Source organism: Lagopus leucura, unplaced genomic scaffold, assembly GCF_019238085.1.
Source record: "Lagopus leucura isolate 7727_CA_CO unplaced genomic scaffold, USGS_WTPT01 Super-Scaffold_100053, whole genome shotgun sequence".
Taxonomy (NCBI): Eukaryota; Metazoa; Chordata; class Aves; order Galliformes; family Phasianidae; genus Lagopus; species Lagopus leucura.
In genome coordinates, this window is record NW_024962299.1 from 1336163 (window position 1) to 1350891 (window position 14729).

Consider the following 14729-nt stretch of genomic DNA (forward strand, 5'->3'; position numbering starts at 1 on the left):
TGGGGGCTCAGCACCTTCCTGGGGGCTCAGTGCTTTCCTTGGGGGCTCAGCACCTTCCTTGGGGGCTCAGCACTTCTTGCTGCCTGCAGCAGATGGGGGCACCCCGCAGTCTCCCTGGGAATGGCCGGAGGGGATTCCGATCTAAGCAGCTCTGTCAACAGCATGAATACAATACAATAAAAATAATCAAATTCACTCAAATGGAAACGAGAGCTGCAGAGAGAGAGGCAGACAACGGTGCGAACCTGAGAAAATCAAGAAGCAGGGAGTCGCAGTGAATCACCTCTGCAACACCCAGAGTTTGGCTGCATCCCATTGCAGCCAAGATCCTGAATGCACCAAAAGGTCACAGCAGCACCGTGCTGGCTGCCTTCCTGCAGTGCACATGTGTTCCTTCTCCCCACAGCGGGCACATTGGCAGGGGGATGTTTGTGCAGCCTTCCTGCATGCATGGCATTGCCCTCTGGTGCTCACAGGCGTGCAGGTGTTGCACAGAGCTCCTTATTCCTCCCTGGGAGCTGCTGGAGCCCTCAGCTCACAGCACTGATGTTCCTTCCTGCCACGGAGGCAGCGGCCACCCCAGCACTCAATGAGATGCTGTTCTCCTCAGTGAGAGTTTCATGGGAGAAAAATGGGTTTTAATAAAGCAGCTGTCCATCAGAAGGAAAATGACTGCTGCCATGGAAGTGTTGGTCTTTAATACCTTCTGAAAAATGCACATGCTAGCATGATTTACAGGGACTGCAAGCAGAAAGAGAACTGGCCTGAGGAAAGTACTGGGAAATAAAGGACCTGCAGCAAGAGAAGGCTCAGAAAGGAAAGATTCCTTTGTGAGCCTCACATTGCAGAATGCAGCCTGGAAAGCACCCGGGGCTTCGGGGTTCTGGGCTACCCCCAAATCACAAAGCCAGAGGAGGAAACGAGACCCGCCCTCGTCTCCGTGCACGCAAACTGAGCGCAGCCCCACAGCGCTCACATCCCCTCCGAGAGCAGGGCAGCAGGGCACCAGACGCTGCAGAGCACCGGAGGAACGCACGCAGCGCCCCATCGCGGTGCCACGCCGTGCGGCGCGGGGCTCGGCGCAAGGTGCAGCACGAGCAGTGCCTGCTCTTCCCTTGCAGTAATTACTCTTCATTTGCTGACCCGCTGCTTTTTCAGATTGCCATTAGCGATCAGCAGAGTGCTAAATTACGGCTGCTGCGTGCTCCCCACTGCCTCCTGCTTCGCTCTCTCCAAATCTCCAAGTCCCAGTGGAGCTCATGGGGCTTGGCACTGCCCGCCAGCACCGTGCCAAACTGCTTTGTCAGCTGGTGGTGACCCAACCCGGGGTGTCTCTATGGCATCACCTCGCTCTCCAGCAGCCTCACCTTTCCAGCACCGCCAGGAGATGGGAAGAAATGAAAGGCAAAGAGCAGGGCGACAGGGTGAGGAGAGGATGAGGAGCTGCTGTCCTCCCGGGGCTGCTGTGAGGCTACGGAGCGCTGCTGGCACGCTCTGATGTTCCCAGCCCCAGGCTTTCCTCTCAGCTCAGCCAGCGAAAGGGTTAAGTTTAATTTATACTGATTTCTATTTAATATCATTCTCTCCCCGTAGGAGCCGGCAGCTGTGAGCTGATTGTACTCTCTCATTATGCAGTCTGTATCACTAATGGCCTGTGACAAAGGCATGCCATCTTCCAGGCCTTACCCCCGAGAGCCAATTAAACACACATACTCCCTTCCTGTTTGCGGCGCATTACAATGAAATTAAACTGAATTTCAAAATCATTTTCTCCTAAAGACATCTCTTTGCAATAATTAATGCATGCTATTCCTTTCCATCTGAAATATTCATCAGGAGTGTTGACTAAAAAAAATTTCTGAAGCTGACTGCCCCACACCCAGTGCTGTGCCCACGATGGGATGCCCAGCAGTGGCAAGAAACCACTGCTTCCTCACAAATGGATGATAGCATGGCAAAGAGGGCATCCCAAATCCAGCCCCGTGCTCCTGGGTTGGTGTGCTGAACAAAAAGGGAAATGGGAATGTTGGAACTGCTCATGTGTGAAGGTTGGGTGGGAATCAGCCATCTCACCCCCCTTTGAGCTTGTCATCCCATGTTATGAGCTCTCTGCCAGGCCCTGCTGCCCCAGCATAGCTTTGGGTGGGGGCAAAGCACTGTTGGCAGAGCATAACCAGATGTTTTCAAGACATTAGATAAAACCTACCAAGGATCCACCTGCAATACGTGTGATTACTATTGGAGTATTACCTTCTGGTGAAATCTGATTTGAAAGAATCAAACACCAGAGCTGTTCCCATCCCTGCAAACATCAAAACCGTTTCTCACTCACGGTCAAATAAGAAAGGCAGATCCCGAGGAAAAGAAACACTCCCTTTGAATTTCATAAACACAGCACATAGCAATAAAGCCAGCCACAGATTCAAAACAAAAGGCCTCTTTATTGGGAGCTCTCTTTATTCAGAGCTCTCTTTATTCGGAAGCCGCAGACTTTTCACTTACAACAAATTCAGAATGCAACGTTCTGGCAATTCCAAAACCTCCTTCCTGACCTGCTCCCAACTCAAGGTCTCTCCCAGGGATTCCTCCCCAGAGAGCTCAGCTTCCCAGGCATTAGGAATGAAGAAGGGAAATCCCATGGAAACCTCCAATGCAGTGGCAGTTGCTGAGCCCCCCCCCAGTCACACCCCCAGCCCATACAGGTCCAGCTTTGACACCAGCGGTGGATGAGAGCAGAGCTGCCTCAGGGATGGGCATGCACTCCTGTGGTCACTGATGTGACACCTGCTTACCCTCAGCTCGATCACTGACTGCTTCCAGGCGCTGAGGTGGCTGAGTCCCACAAAGCACAGCCCTGCATATTGCATTTACAGCCAGCAACCCAAAGACGCTTCGCTCCTTGGCTCCAATGCAGGGCACCCGGTGAGGCCATATCCCATTCTCCACCCCCCTCCGGGGGCACAACCACAGCTCCTGCCCCCCTCCTCAGGATGCAGTACAGTACCTGTCCTGAACCATCCATCGGGTGTGAAAGCCTCTCTGGTTTCTTTGGGCCTGTTCCAGTACTCGCGGAACACCGAGGAGCCACGGACCAGCAGCTCCCCTTCCTGCCCTTCCAGACCCGGAGTCACCTGGAACAGAGAAAGAGTGACTGCCTGCATGAAATGGCCGTGGGGTAGAACGTAGAACGCTGCCCGTCAGTTCACAGCAGCCCCTGTCCCACCCCAGAACACCCCTCCCTCCCTGCAGGTCTCCCCCATCCCCACCTGCTGCCCTGGAGCAGGACGGCTCACTGCATCCCACTGGGATTCTGCCTGCAGACTGCTGAGGATGGGAGCAGGAGGCAGAGGGACGAGGCACACTCCTGTGACTGCGCCATACTGCAGCCTGCTGTGTTGACAGAGAGGAAGCCTCACTTTCCCAAACTGTCAATCTAACACTGTTTTTTTTTTTCCCAAGGAGGTGGCAGGAAACACCATCTGATTTGTTCTCAAGGACACACAGTTCCTTTGGGGCTCACTGCGAGGCAACGGTTTCAGCGCCAGCCTGGTGCCCTGCAGACCTGCACTGGCAGGTTTTCTATAGCAACAAAATGAAGATCCTGCTGCGATGGAAACAAGAGAGGTTACAGACCTGCCTGACACGGCACGGTGTCTCTCACCTCCTGCACGTTCATTGCTCTGCAGTTACAAGGATGCAAGCGGGCTGTGAGAGGAGGCACGGCTGCAGCACTGCTCCTGGCACTGCGTTAACCTTTGCAGGGAGAATGTGCAAAAACACTGCTGAGAGAGAAGGTCACTGCGAGCTGCTTGAGCACACTGCTCTGACTGTGCAGGGAGCACGCACTCAGCAGGAGCGCTGAGCCACTCTGTGCTCAAGTTGCAGCAGCACAGACACAGCTGGGATGCTGAAAAGCAGCAATGCAAGAAATGCAGCCACCAGGGAACGCGGCAATAGCAAGGCTGGAACAGCCAGCAGGATCACAGAGCAGGACAGACTTCGCTTTTGATGCAACCAAAGCTTCTCTAACAGAAAATGTTTAGAAAGATGCTTCCAGGACACAGTCTTTGTTTCAATGGACTTCTTCCTGATGTCCTGTCTTGCAGGATGTGCTGACCTGCACAAACAGCCCAAGCACTTCTACAGAATTGCCATTTCCTTCAATATCTCTGTGTGTCAGGAGCTGGGCTGAGCCCCCAGAACACTCGTTGTGCCCTACCCCCACTGCCTGGGATACAAAGCCCATCACTGCCAATGAGGGAAGTTCAGTTGCACAGTGACATGGTAAGGATGGTGCTGGACCACAAGTTCAGCTGCACATCACCCAGCGGGCAGCACAGACCTCAAATCCACCAGCAGTACTTCCCCCGAGGGCAATCCCATCCCAGCCCCTTCCAGCAGCCCCCTGTGCCTCAGCTGGAGACAGCAGTTATCTGAATTCCCCTCACATCACAGCATTTTAATGACTTGTGCGAGCTCCAAAGCCAATCCCCAGAGCTATCAGGCTGCCTGTGACTCCACCGACAGGACTTGGAGGGGAAGGCAGAGGTGAGTGCCCCAAGGACCCGCTGCAGCTGTCCTGCATTCCTCCACACCACCCCATCTGATGCCTCCTGCTTGTTGATGTGAGCACGACATAAATGGGCTGTGCTGAGAGCCCGGTGCCCGCTGTGCCCCCAGGAAGGGTACAGAAATAGGGCAGCCCTGGGCACTGATCCTGCCCTGCCTGCTGCTCCTCCTGCAAACCAAATCTTGAACGGGCTCCAAGCTTCCCGTCACATCAACTCGCATTTTGGCAGAGGCTCAACCCACATCTTATCTAGAGCAGCGCTCCTTGGCAGCAGGCACCTCCCTGTTGTGTCACTTAATGATGTTATGGCTGGCTTGCAAACAGTAAAACAGAAAGGCCGTGACGTTATCTTAATAGGATTCTGCTTGCTGAACTCCAAATGTCACCAGTGCTGCTCCCTGATGCAGCACAGAGGATGCAAAGCACCCCACTGAAAGCAGCTTGAGAACGGCATGCATTGAAACTCAGGGTTTGAGGCTTCTCTCCACTGCACCCAACCCCTGCTAGAGCCATATGCAAGTAATGCAGATGCTGCAGCAGCAGCAGCACACCTAGCTGTGTTTTTGCCTTTCCCCATCAGATTGAACAGGCTGCCCAGGGAGGTGGTGGAGTCTCCTGCTCTGGAGATGTTCAAGACCTGCCTGGATGCCTACCTGTGCGACCTGGCATAGGGAACCTGCTTTAGCAGGGGGTTGGACTCCATGATCTCTGGAGGTCCCTTCCAACCCCTACAATTCTGTGATCTCAGAGGTACAATGTGTTGATACGCTGCAAGCAGCTGCTGAGAGCACACAGCCACTGATAGCACAGCCAATTCTCCACGTGCCATATCTGAATGCACCTTTCAACAGCTTTCATGCATTGGAGCAACCTGAACAGCAGCTCTGGTGCCCTGCAAGGCTGCTGCCCGGCAGCGCTCTGCTGCACGACGCACTCAGCAAGTTGAGGGACACCAGATGAGATTCCATTTTCCACGCATGAAAAGAAGAGGGTTGTAATGAAGCCTCGGAAGGAATCACTGTGGGTGATGACACAGTGAGCATTTTGTCTGCTTCCAGGTTACCTCTCTCCATGCAGGCGGTTTGTAAATCGCTGGGAATCCCCGCTTGGCACGCAGCCCTGCGATTTGTTCAAAGTGGCCATTTGTTTTCTTGTGGTCTCTGAGATGTGCCATCCCCCTGTCCTTGGGGAGCGGCAGGAGAGGAGTTTCTAATGGACTTTAATGGAATTAGCAGCTTTGATGGGGGCAAGCTGACAGCGGCGTGCCGTTCGCTGGGATGCGGGGAGACACTGCAAACGCCTGAGCAGGAATATTCAGAAGACAAAGAGTGGAAGCTGAAAGGCAAGGTTTGAGAGGAGAGGGAATGACATTTTGTTAGACCAGCAGAGCTGGGAGGGAGGCAGAGGAGCTGTTAGGAAAAGCAGCAGATCACTCTGGGAGAGGCAGCGCAACGCCACAGCCACGGTCAGTGGGGAACATTTGACTTCTGGCAGCCCCTTCCTTACCCTCAAAAGAATCGCCTGGACCTCTTTCTGGGGCAGCACCGCAGGCCCAGAGGCTGCAAATCAGAGCATCCTCTCTTAGGAGGGAGCCTACAAAGGGATGTCACACGGCTGTGAAGCAGAAGAGCAGCGCTGCCCAGATGGGGGGCTGGGACAGGGCAGCGCCCTTCGTGCCCTGCAGCTCTTGCACCATTCTCCTTCCACCTTTTTCCATTTGCCTCTTCCTTCCCCAGCGCTGCATGGGCTGGCACCAGTGCTGCTGCAACAAGGAAAAGCAAAATCCTTTACATCTGCAGAGAGGAAAAATGGTTTCTGCACCTCTGCCACGGCCGGTGCTGTGCGTCTCAGCTTGGAAACGCTTGGCACTTCTCCCCACCTTATAAATAAGTGATCACTGTAATCAAAAATAATTAAGCAACCCAGCCTTTTAAGTGACTAATAGAAGACAGTAATTGATACGTGTGAGGTTTATGGAAGTGACGGATCCCTGTTAGCAGTTCTCAGAGTTGTAACTCTGAGAGAAACTCTGAAACAACAAAAAAGCAACCATACTAAGCATGGAACACCAAGGAACTTACAGGTCCCCGATCCCTGGCACCAGATTCCCATGCAGCCCAGTTTCCCATGCACATTCATAATTAAGAGGTCCCTGCTAAGCTGCATGCTTGTGTAAAGGCATTATCCCTCCCGTAGCTCCGTGCCCTGCAGCACCCTGCAGAAGGCAAGCAGGAGGCAATGCAGACAACAAGCAATTTTCCTCCTGCTGGAAAGAGGCACACTTCTGCTCCTCGGGGACATGGTACAGAGAAAGGAAAAAGAAAACAATCCCAAAACACCCAAACCCCAAGCCCAGACTGTAATCTACAAGGCCACACTTCACATCTGCTTTTGTAATGTTACCTCGTATAAAAAAAGGCTGGGAAAAACACAATCAATTTACTTTTCATTTTGGGAGGTTGTAGATGTAAAAGCAGGGCAGCTGCACAGCTGGAAGGCTGGCTCTTATTTTCACAGAACCCAACCCTACACTTAACAGCAAATGCTGCTCCACCAAAACCAAAAGTGCTTGTCGATATTTTTAGGCAGCACTGATTTTTAGAAGTTCCCAGGCTGATTAACTCCAGCTGATCCCAAAAGAACCACAGAAAGAACCCACGTTTGGGGATGGTCGGTCCCCCCTGCAGCCCATCCACAGACCCTAACTTCTTGATTTATACGATCTCCATAAACCAGCAGTGTCACACACTTCCTGGAATGCCAGCAGCCCTCTGCTGCTCTTGTTTGGAAGCCTCAGAGGTAACAAACGAGGCGAGATGTCAGCACATCTCCCACTCCCCCAGCATTGCAGGAGGACCCCCAGTGCGCACTGGGAGCGCTGAGAGGCAGGCAGAGCGCAGGCAAGGATTCAATTAGCATCCCACCTTTGGTTCATTTGCCATAAGCCTCACTTAAAAGTCGAGGTCAGAGGGGCTGCTCTGTGCTCTGACTGCAGATGCTGCCCGGAGCCTCTAATTGCTTCCTGGTGTGAATCCACCCCAGGCAGCGCTGCCTCCTCTCCTTGGCTGTGAGCTCCCTGGGGCAGGCGCTGCTCCTTTGCCTCCCGGCTCTGTGCCTCAGCATCTCCTCCTTGGGAAGCACCTCCAAGACGTGCTGCAGCCTCCAGCACCCCGAGGGGGAACTGATGGGATGAGACAGAATCGTAGCATGATTTGAGTTGGAAGGGACCTCCGACGGCCATCTGATCCAACTCCCCTGCAGTGAGCAGGGACACCCACGGCTGCTTCGTGTGCTGCACAGAGAGGGGATGAAATCTACCTCAGCCGTCATGGGAACAGAAAGGAATCCATCTCTTGGAGAACCGAAGCCTGGTCAAGGGGACCACGGATGGCTATCCCAAGGCAGGGAGAAGTCCAGGGTGAAGCCCTTCCCCTGCGAAGGATGGGAGATGAAAATGGGAAGGTGGGGGATGAAAGCCTAAACCGATAATAAAGAGATTAATAGATAGCTTGAGGGTGCTGTGACAAAGGTCAGCCCAAAGGAAGCGCTGGTGGAAAGAGGTTGTTCTTGACAGATGGACTCAATGTGAACGTGCAAGGAGCCAAGCAGGCTCCTGGGAGCTGCCTCTGTGATAAGAACACCTTTCAGCTGGGGAACACTGCGATGCGATGCTAATGTAATCTCTGCCTCCACCTTTACACCTAGGAAAGAGAAAAATACAGCTACGGCCACCAATCAAACACCAGACAGAAAGAATAAAGGTGTATAAATACCAATGAGAACGCAGTCAGTGACTGTGCTGACTGAGAAACAGCCCAAAAGCCCACTGAGGTCATCCAACCCAGCTATCAGCCCATTCCCACCGTGCCCACCAACCAGCTAAAGGAAGACCTTTCCTGGCAGCCCGCTCTGGGCAGGTCCCAGCAGAGCAGGAGCGAGGTGCAGCACTCCCAGTGCCCTCTGCCTGCAGCACACAGGGCGAGGAGCTGGCAGCCCCACGGTGCAGCACGCTGCTGGCAGATGGCAGAGCCACGGGGGGCGCGGGCAGGCGGGCAGGAGGGGCTGGTGGCTGTGGGGAGGGACGGCTGCCTCCGAGCCACTTCCCGTCCAGGACGACAGCTTGCATATGGATAAACAACGAGATAATTACAACCTCGAAGGGAGGGGAGAAAAGCCCATGGCTGCAGCGTCCTCCTGCTGCCAGCTCCTGCAGCCCACCACCCTGCACACTCCCTCCACAGCCTCATCACAGAGCAAATTGCTGGCCATAAAAAGCCCTGGCTAGAGTGCTGCATTAGGTACAGCTGTGAAACCGTTTATCTATTGATAGACCCCCATTGTCAGGGAGTGGGGTTTGGCTTTCGTGCGAGCGAGCAATCTGGGAAAGCAGCAGAAAAAAAGAAAAAGAAAAAGCCAACAAAAATGACAGCCCAAAAACCTCACAACCAACAAACAAACAAACAGAGAGAGAGAGAGAGAGAGACAATACCCAGCAGCTCCCTGGGCTTGCAGGCCGCTGCCAGCTGGGAAGCTGAGCGTATGAAATATGCATCGCACCGAACAAAGCAAACCAAACTGCTCGGTGCTGGAAAGCTGTAACCCTTTCCTGCACACACGGGAAGCAGGAGGTGCTCAGACTGAGCTGGGCTGCCAAAACATCACAGAGAAAGGGGTGGAAAGACAGAGCACCTGGGGGGGTAAGGAGGAGCCCTGCTGCATGCAGGCACTCTGTGATTCCATGTGCTGAGCTGTGAGGTCAGGCGATTTGGTAGGCAGGTTGGAGGTTTGGGAGCTGCTTCTTGCATGGCCTGGAGCAGCCCACGTCCACTTATACCACTTCTGGGAAGCATTGAGGACAGCATCTGTCCAGGGTCTCAATTCACACCACTGTGCTCAGGAGAAGGTGCAGCAACAATTAGCAAGGGGAATGCATGGGAAGCACCTGGAACACCTGGGTGAGCTGGGAGTCCGAAAGCACAGGGCTCCTAGAGCTGCAAGGGGAGCGTGTGCATGAAAGGAATCCAATCAAGGGACAGGGGGGAAATGAAGAGAGGAATGAAGAGATCCAGCAAACTTTCAGCTAAGTACATTATTGATCTTCAGGGCGTGCCAGAAACCAGCTCTGCAAATTGCACCAGTCCCCTGCTGCAGGCTCGCAGTTACTGGATGGTGACGCAGAAATGCTCCCACCACACACACTGCCTTATTTCAGCAGTGCTATGGGACTGGGACTGGCCCAGATGTCACCAAGTGTCCCCAAGCTGCTGTCTGCAGGGTGCACAAATGCATCCAAAGGGTGAAAATGCAAAAGCAAACAGAACCTCCAGCAGCGAGAGGGGGAAAGGTGGTGTTGGGAGGGAGCTAGTGGCTGGGGAACGGTCTGTTGTCAGGAGGGAGCAGGAGGGGAAGGCAGTGACCTTGCAAGGCTCTCTGCAGCTCAGCAAATCATCTCCATGGCAGAAAGGGAGGGCATTGGTGAGTGGCAGCCAAGCCAAGGTGTGAATGCCTCGCAGATGGCCCTGACAACGTGGTCACCTCTCAGGAACGGAGGGATGCAGTGCAGAGAAGAGGGGAGCTGAGCTCTGTGCAGGGTGCTTAGGTCCTGCAGCACAGCCACTCAGTGCTGGTGCTTTCGTTATTATCAGTGCAGCAGTGCAGATGTGCACCACACTGTGTGTATATGGAGAGAGGTCCCTGCCCTGACAGCCATATAAGCAAAGCAGACGGCAGGCGTTTATTGCTGCCAGGAGGTGTTTATTTCCTACAGGGGAACCAGCAAGCCACGCTGTGACATTTGGTAATTTTTCACAGCGTCAACACCAAACTGTGCAGAAATGCCCAGAGAAGTGATGGGGCCTTGGATGCGCTTATTGCACCCAGGAGAGCTGCGCCATGTCCTGCTGTCACCTCCCTCCCTCCCTCGGGATCCCTCAGCCTTGACACTCCCACACCACAGCTTCCATAACCTTGAACTACAGAGCTTGAAGTCTCAGTGCCCTCCTGTGAGGGAGGTGAGGAAATATTTACTGATCCCTTCCCACAAGCCAGGGGGCACGGGCAAAGAAAATGGGATGTGGGACTGTTCGGTGGCACAGACAAAGAAAATGGGATGTGGGGCTGTTCGGTGGCACAGGCAGGAGGACAGGACACCAAACAAGGACAGCCCCAGTGCCACGGAGCTCATTTCTGTGCTGAAACCCAGCCAGATGGCTCTTGGGCTGCTGAGTGCTCAGACGGTGTCCTCCTCGTGTTAAATAAATGCCACTGCTGCACTCCCCCTGCTATGAATTATTAACCAGGCAGGCACGCAGTGTGTGCCAGCAGCAGCAGCTCGGGGCAGGAAGGGCATCAGGTGGGGCTGTGTGAGTGTGACTGCAGGTGTGAGCACTGACACCAGCCCGTCACTCGCAGGCAGTGTGCCAGCAGCAGAGCTGTGCTGTGCCACAACTGCTGACACCACTGCCCGCAGCCCTTGTGCCTCAGCCCGTACCTCCCAGCCCACACAGGGGGTTGCTGTCTCTCAGATGATGTGTGGGAGGACCACATTCACGGGGTCCATAATGCACTGTGGGCAGGCTGAGCCATAAAATGAATGCGAGAGAGAATCACGTGGCACTAAGCTAAGCTCCTGGGAATAACAGTGCGACCCCAGCCCTGATCCCTGGGGTTTCAGAGGGCTCTGAGAGTGAACGAAGCAGCAGAAACTCAGCTGAGTGCTACCTGTGTGCCGTGCTCATCTCCCTGAGCGTGGATGGTGTAGGAACGGCCACCACCTCTCACCTTCTCGGTGGCAATGCGCACCTCCACCCCGGGCAGTGGGGTCCCAACAGAACCTAGGAAGGAAAGGGAACAGGACTGAAACAGTGGGCAGCAAGAAGCCAGGGATGCAGCAGATACAGATCCAGCAGAGCAGCTGCTTTTCTCTTCTCTCAGTGGCATCTGCAGACTGTGCTGGCGCTGAAGAAGCTCCTTGCAGGGGGGGTTACCCTTCAGGAAGGCTTTGATCACGTCCTGTGTCTGCATGCAAATGTCACTGTGCCATATTCCATTCGCTGAGCAGGCAGTGCTGGAAATGCCTGGGAAAACAAATGTGTCTGCAGCCCTGAGCAGTCTCCCTTGGACGGCCTTTGAAGGCACTGGGACAGCTTCGTGGCACAGTAATGAAGCTGTTTTGCACCGTGAAACCTACATGAAGATGTGAAAAGAAGGAGCACAATGATTGCTACAGCGGCTCACTGCTTCTCTATAGCTTGAACCTGACAGAGAAGGCAAAGGCTTACCAGTGTCAGCATTGCAAGAGATTATCTCAGTTTTATGAGACATCAATACGCTGTACACAAAGCATCAGAGGAGAAAAGCAGAGATCAAAACCACAACATTCTTCCCCAGGTTTCAATTTTCAAAGCCAGGCAATGTGGCACAGTGTCACCAACAACAGCAATTAAGCTCCACGACAGTCCTGCTGCCAAGAGCCCCCACACCTGCAGCACCCCCATCCCACGGTTTAATGCACACCCCTTGCAGTAAGCAGAAGGCACAGAGGAAGGGCAGCTTTGCTCCTGTGACCTCAGCCTGCTGGGGGGCTCCAGGCACAGCAGCAAGCAGGGCACTGGGGCATCTGCTGGCTCAGCAGGTTCCCTGCATCTCAGTGGCACATGACAGCTCTCAGCACAAGATGAGGCTCATGGCACTCGTCCCCTTGAGCAGGGAGCTGCCAGCATGCAAACCTGCATCGGGCACAGAGCAACCTGTGGCTTGGGAAGGCTGGCAGGTTGCACTGGTAAGTCTGCTCTTTATTTTGAGCTGATTGATTTTTCCACCTGGAGAGCATCCAGTCGTCGTGGTGGCGGTGCTTTCTAATTGGGAAGTCCTTACGGTGGGGGTGTGCAGGACCAGGAGCCTTCCCCATTATCTGGAATTCAGGGGTTTGAGTTCAAGGTGCAATTTCCCTGTCCCACTCTCATTCTCCTAGCCAAGCCCTGGAGGTCTGGTACCTGTGACACCACGATTTGGTGCCTGCTACATTGGTCAGTTGCCATGGAAATCAATATGTCATGGTAGCTCAGATTTATGGCATCCCTGCAGGATCAGCTAAGAGCAGATGGGCTACGAGGGAGTGAGATTTTATTGCAGCAAAACTACCCTAACAATTAACAAATCTGGCAAGAAATAAACAGAAAGCTACGTGGCAGGTCCGTGACATGTGTCTGTTCAGCTTGAGACTGCCTTTGGCATTTAGATCAGCTACTGCAGGCAGCCAGGTCCTTCTCCTGCCACAGGGCTGCTCTGACACAGCCAAACTCACTGCCAGAAGCCCAGGACAGGGGCCTGCAGCAGAGCAGGAGGGAGAGGTGTGCTCTGCTCTTCTCACTAGGAGCTGAGGTGCCGCTGAGCTGCCAGGGAGAGTATTTATATATTTTCAGCAGAGTTTTGTACCTGCCACGAGACTCCAAGAGTACTCAAAGGAAGCTATAAATCACGGAAAACAAGCCAAATGTTTGCACATCAAGCTTGCCAAGGCCACCTTCTAGAATTCTACGGGAACGTTTTCTCCCGTGTGAAAAATATCTGGTGCTGATAGCCCCAAACCTGGCTGAAAGACACGGCAAGAGACGGCAGGCAGACACTGCGAGTAAATGAAGCCTCACAGAGCTCAGGGAAGGGAGCAGCAGGCAGCCCAGCGAGCTGCCACAGACTCCCACAGGTTTGCCAGCCCTGGAAGCCTTTGCATTAAGATCAGATCAATGCTTTCTTGGAAGATGCTCCTTTGCTGTATGCGAACTGCCAGTCTCAGTGCAGGACACAGCAGACTGAGCCATGGGCAGCAGCACCGAATGACAGCGGTCACTTCTGGTCTCAGCCTTTGAGAACGAAATATCAAACAGCAACACAATGCCTCCAAACAAATACGAAGACGAGCATTTGGCTAAAGCAGAACCAACATGTAAAATCAGACCCACATGGGGAGCCGTGTCCTTATGTTCAGCCTGGAAGTTTTTTGGCATTTCAAAAGAATGATAAACCTGCAAATGGAAATCTGTAAAGGCTGAAAACGCTCCCAGCATTGATCAGAGCTACAGGGGGCTGTCAGCACTGATACAATTTGTGCACAGGCTATGACTAGAGCTCCTCAGGCTGGGGTGATGTGTTGAAACACACATTATGACGTGTTAAGACACACACCATGTATGTACCATGATGTGTTAAGACACGCCACGCCAACTCCAGACCTTGGTGGTTGGCTGTGCAGGTTGCAAATCATAGAATCATAGAATGGTTTGCATTGAAAGTGACCTCTAAAGGCCACCTGGCTCCATTCCCTGCAATGAACAGGGACACCCACAGCTCCATCAGTGCTCAGAGCCCCTCCAGCCTGACCCTGGGGTTCTGCAGGGAGGGGATCTGAGTCCCAAATCAGGTGTCATCAGAAGGGAGTCGAAATTCAGCACAGCCCACCTCTCAGAACTGGAACCAGGAGCACTCCCTGCTCTTTCCCCTCCCTGCGCCCTTTCAGCTCTTCCCAGCCCTCACACTCCAGGATGCTCAGCAAAGCTGGCAGCACGTTCACACTGTCAGGCTGCAGTCAGGAAGGACTGACACCATTATTCTTCCTCACCGGCTCTCCTCTGTTTAAAAAAGTTGTCAGCTCTTCCCAGATAAATTTAATTGGCCCTGCGGTCTGTGTCCTCCGGTATCTGGGGACCTTGATGCTGTTATGTGCAGTGCTGTCCTGGGAGAATTGAAACAGGCCAACGATAAGGCACTCAGCGATCTCACTGTCAACAATACACCGAGTCCCTGCTGTAGGAGCTATTAGCTGCCTCTGATCTAAACCTCCAATTAAAGTGGTGATTAGGCCCAGTGAGGCATTCTCCAGCCATGAATTATTCATCTCCCTTCACAGTAACAGCACCAGGGGGATTAGAATGAGAGCTGGTGAAAACAGAGGCATTTTAAGCAGGGTTTTAACCATATACAAGCAAACATTTATCTTTCAAATCTTTCATCTTTTCTTCTTTAGGAAAGGAGAACTCCCCCCTTTCCCTGGCCTTCTGGATCTGCGCCCTATGGGGCAGTGCCACAGCACCAAGGACACCTGTTGGACATGGAGGGCTCTGCCCTTCCCCAGCCCCACCAGGGGGTGAAGGAGGGCAGGACA

At 53.5% G+C, this 14729-nt stretch overlaps 1 protein-coding gene across 4 annotated transcripts in view; it reads right to left on the reverse strand.

Moving 5' to 3' along the window:
• The window catches only part of ACSF3 (acyl-CoA synthetase family member 3), a 41714-nt gene that overhangs the window by 10136 nt on the left and 16849 nt on the right, over positions 1–14729 (reverse strand). For 2 of the 4 annotated variants that reach the window (XR_006181451.1, XM_042885872.1), the window contains exons 6-7: positions 11291–11403; positions 3005–3131 (exon numbers count right to left, since the gene is read on the reverse strand). Coding sequence is in view for 3 of the 4 variants with exons in the window: in XM_042885872.1 (XP_042741806.1) it covers positions 3005–3131; positions 11291–11403 (240 nt within the window). In the remaining variant the exon portion in view is untranslated. Of the gene's footprint in view, positions 1–3004; positions 3132–3661; positions 3754–6076; positions 6164–6277; positions 6333–11290; positions 11404–14729 lie in introns of those variants that run through there. The other 2 variants (XM_042885871.1, XM_042885873.1) reach the window with 2 other exon arrangements.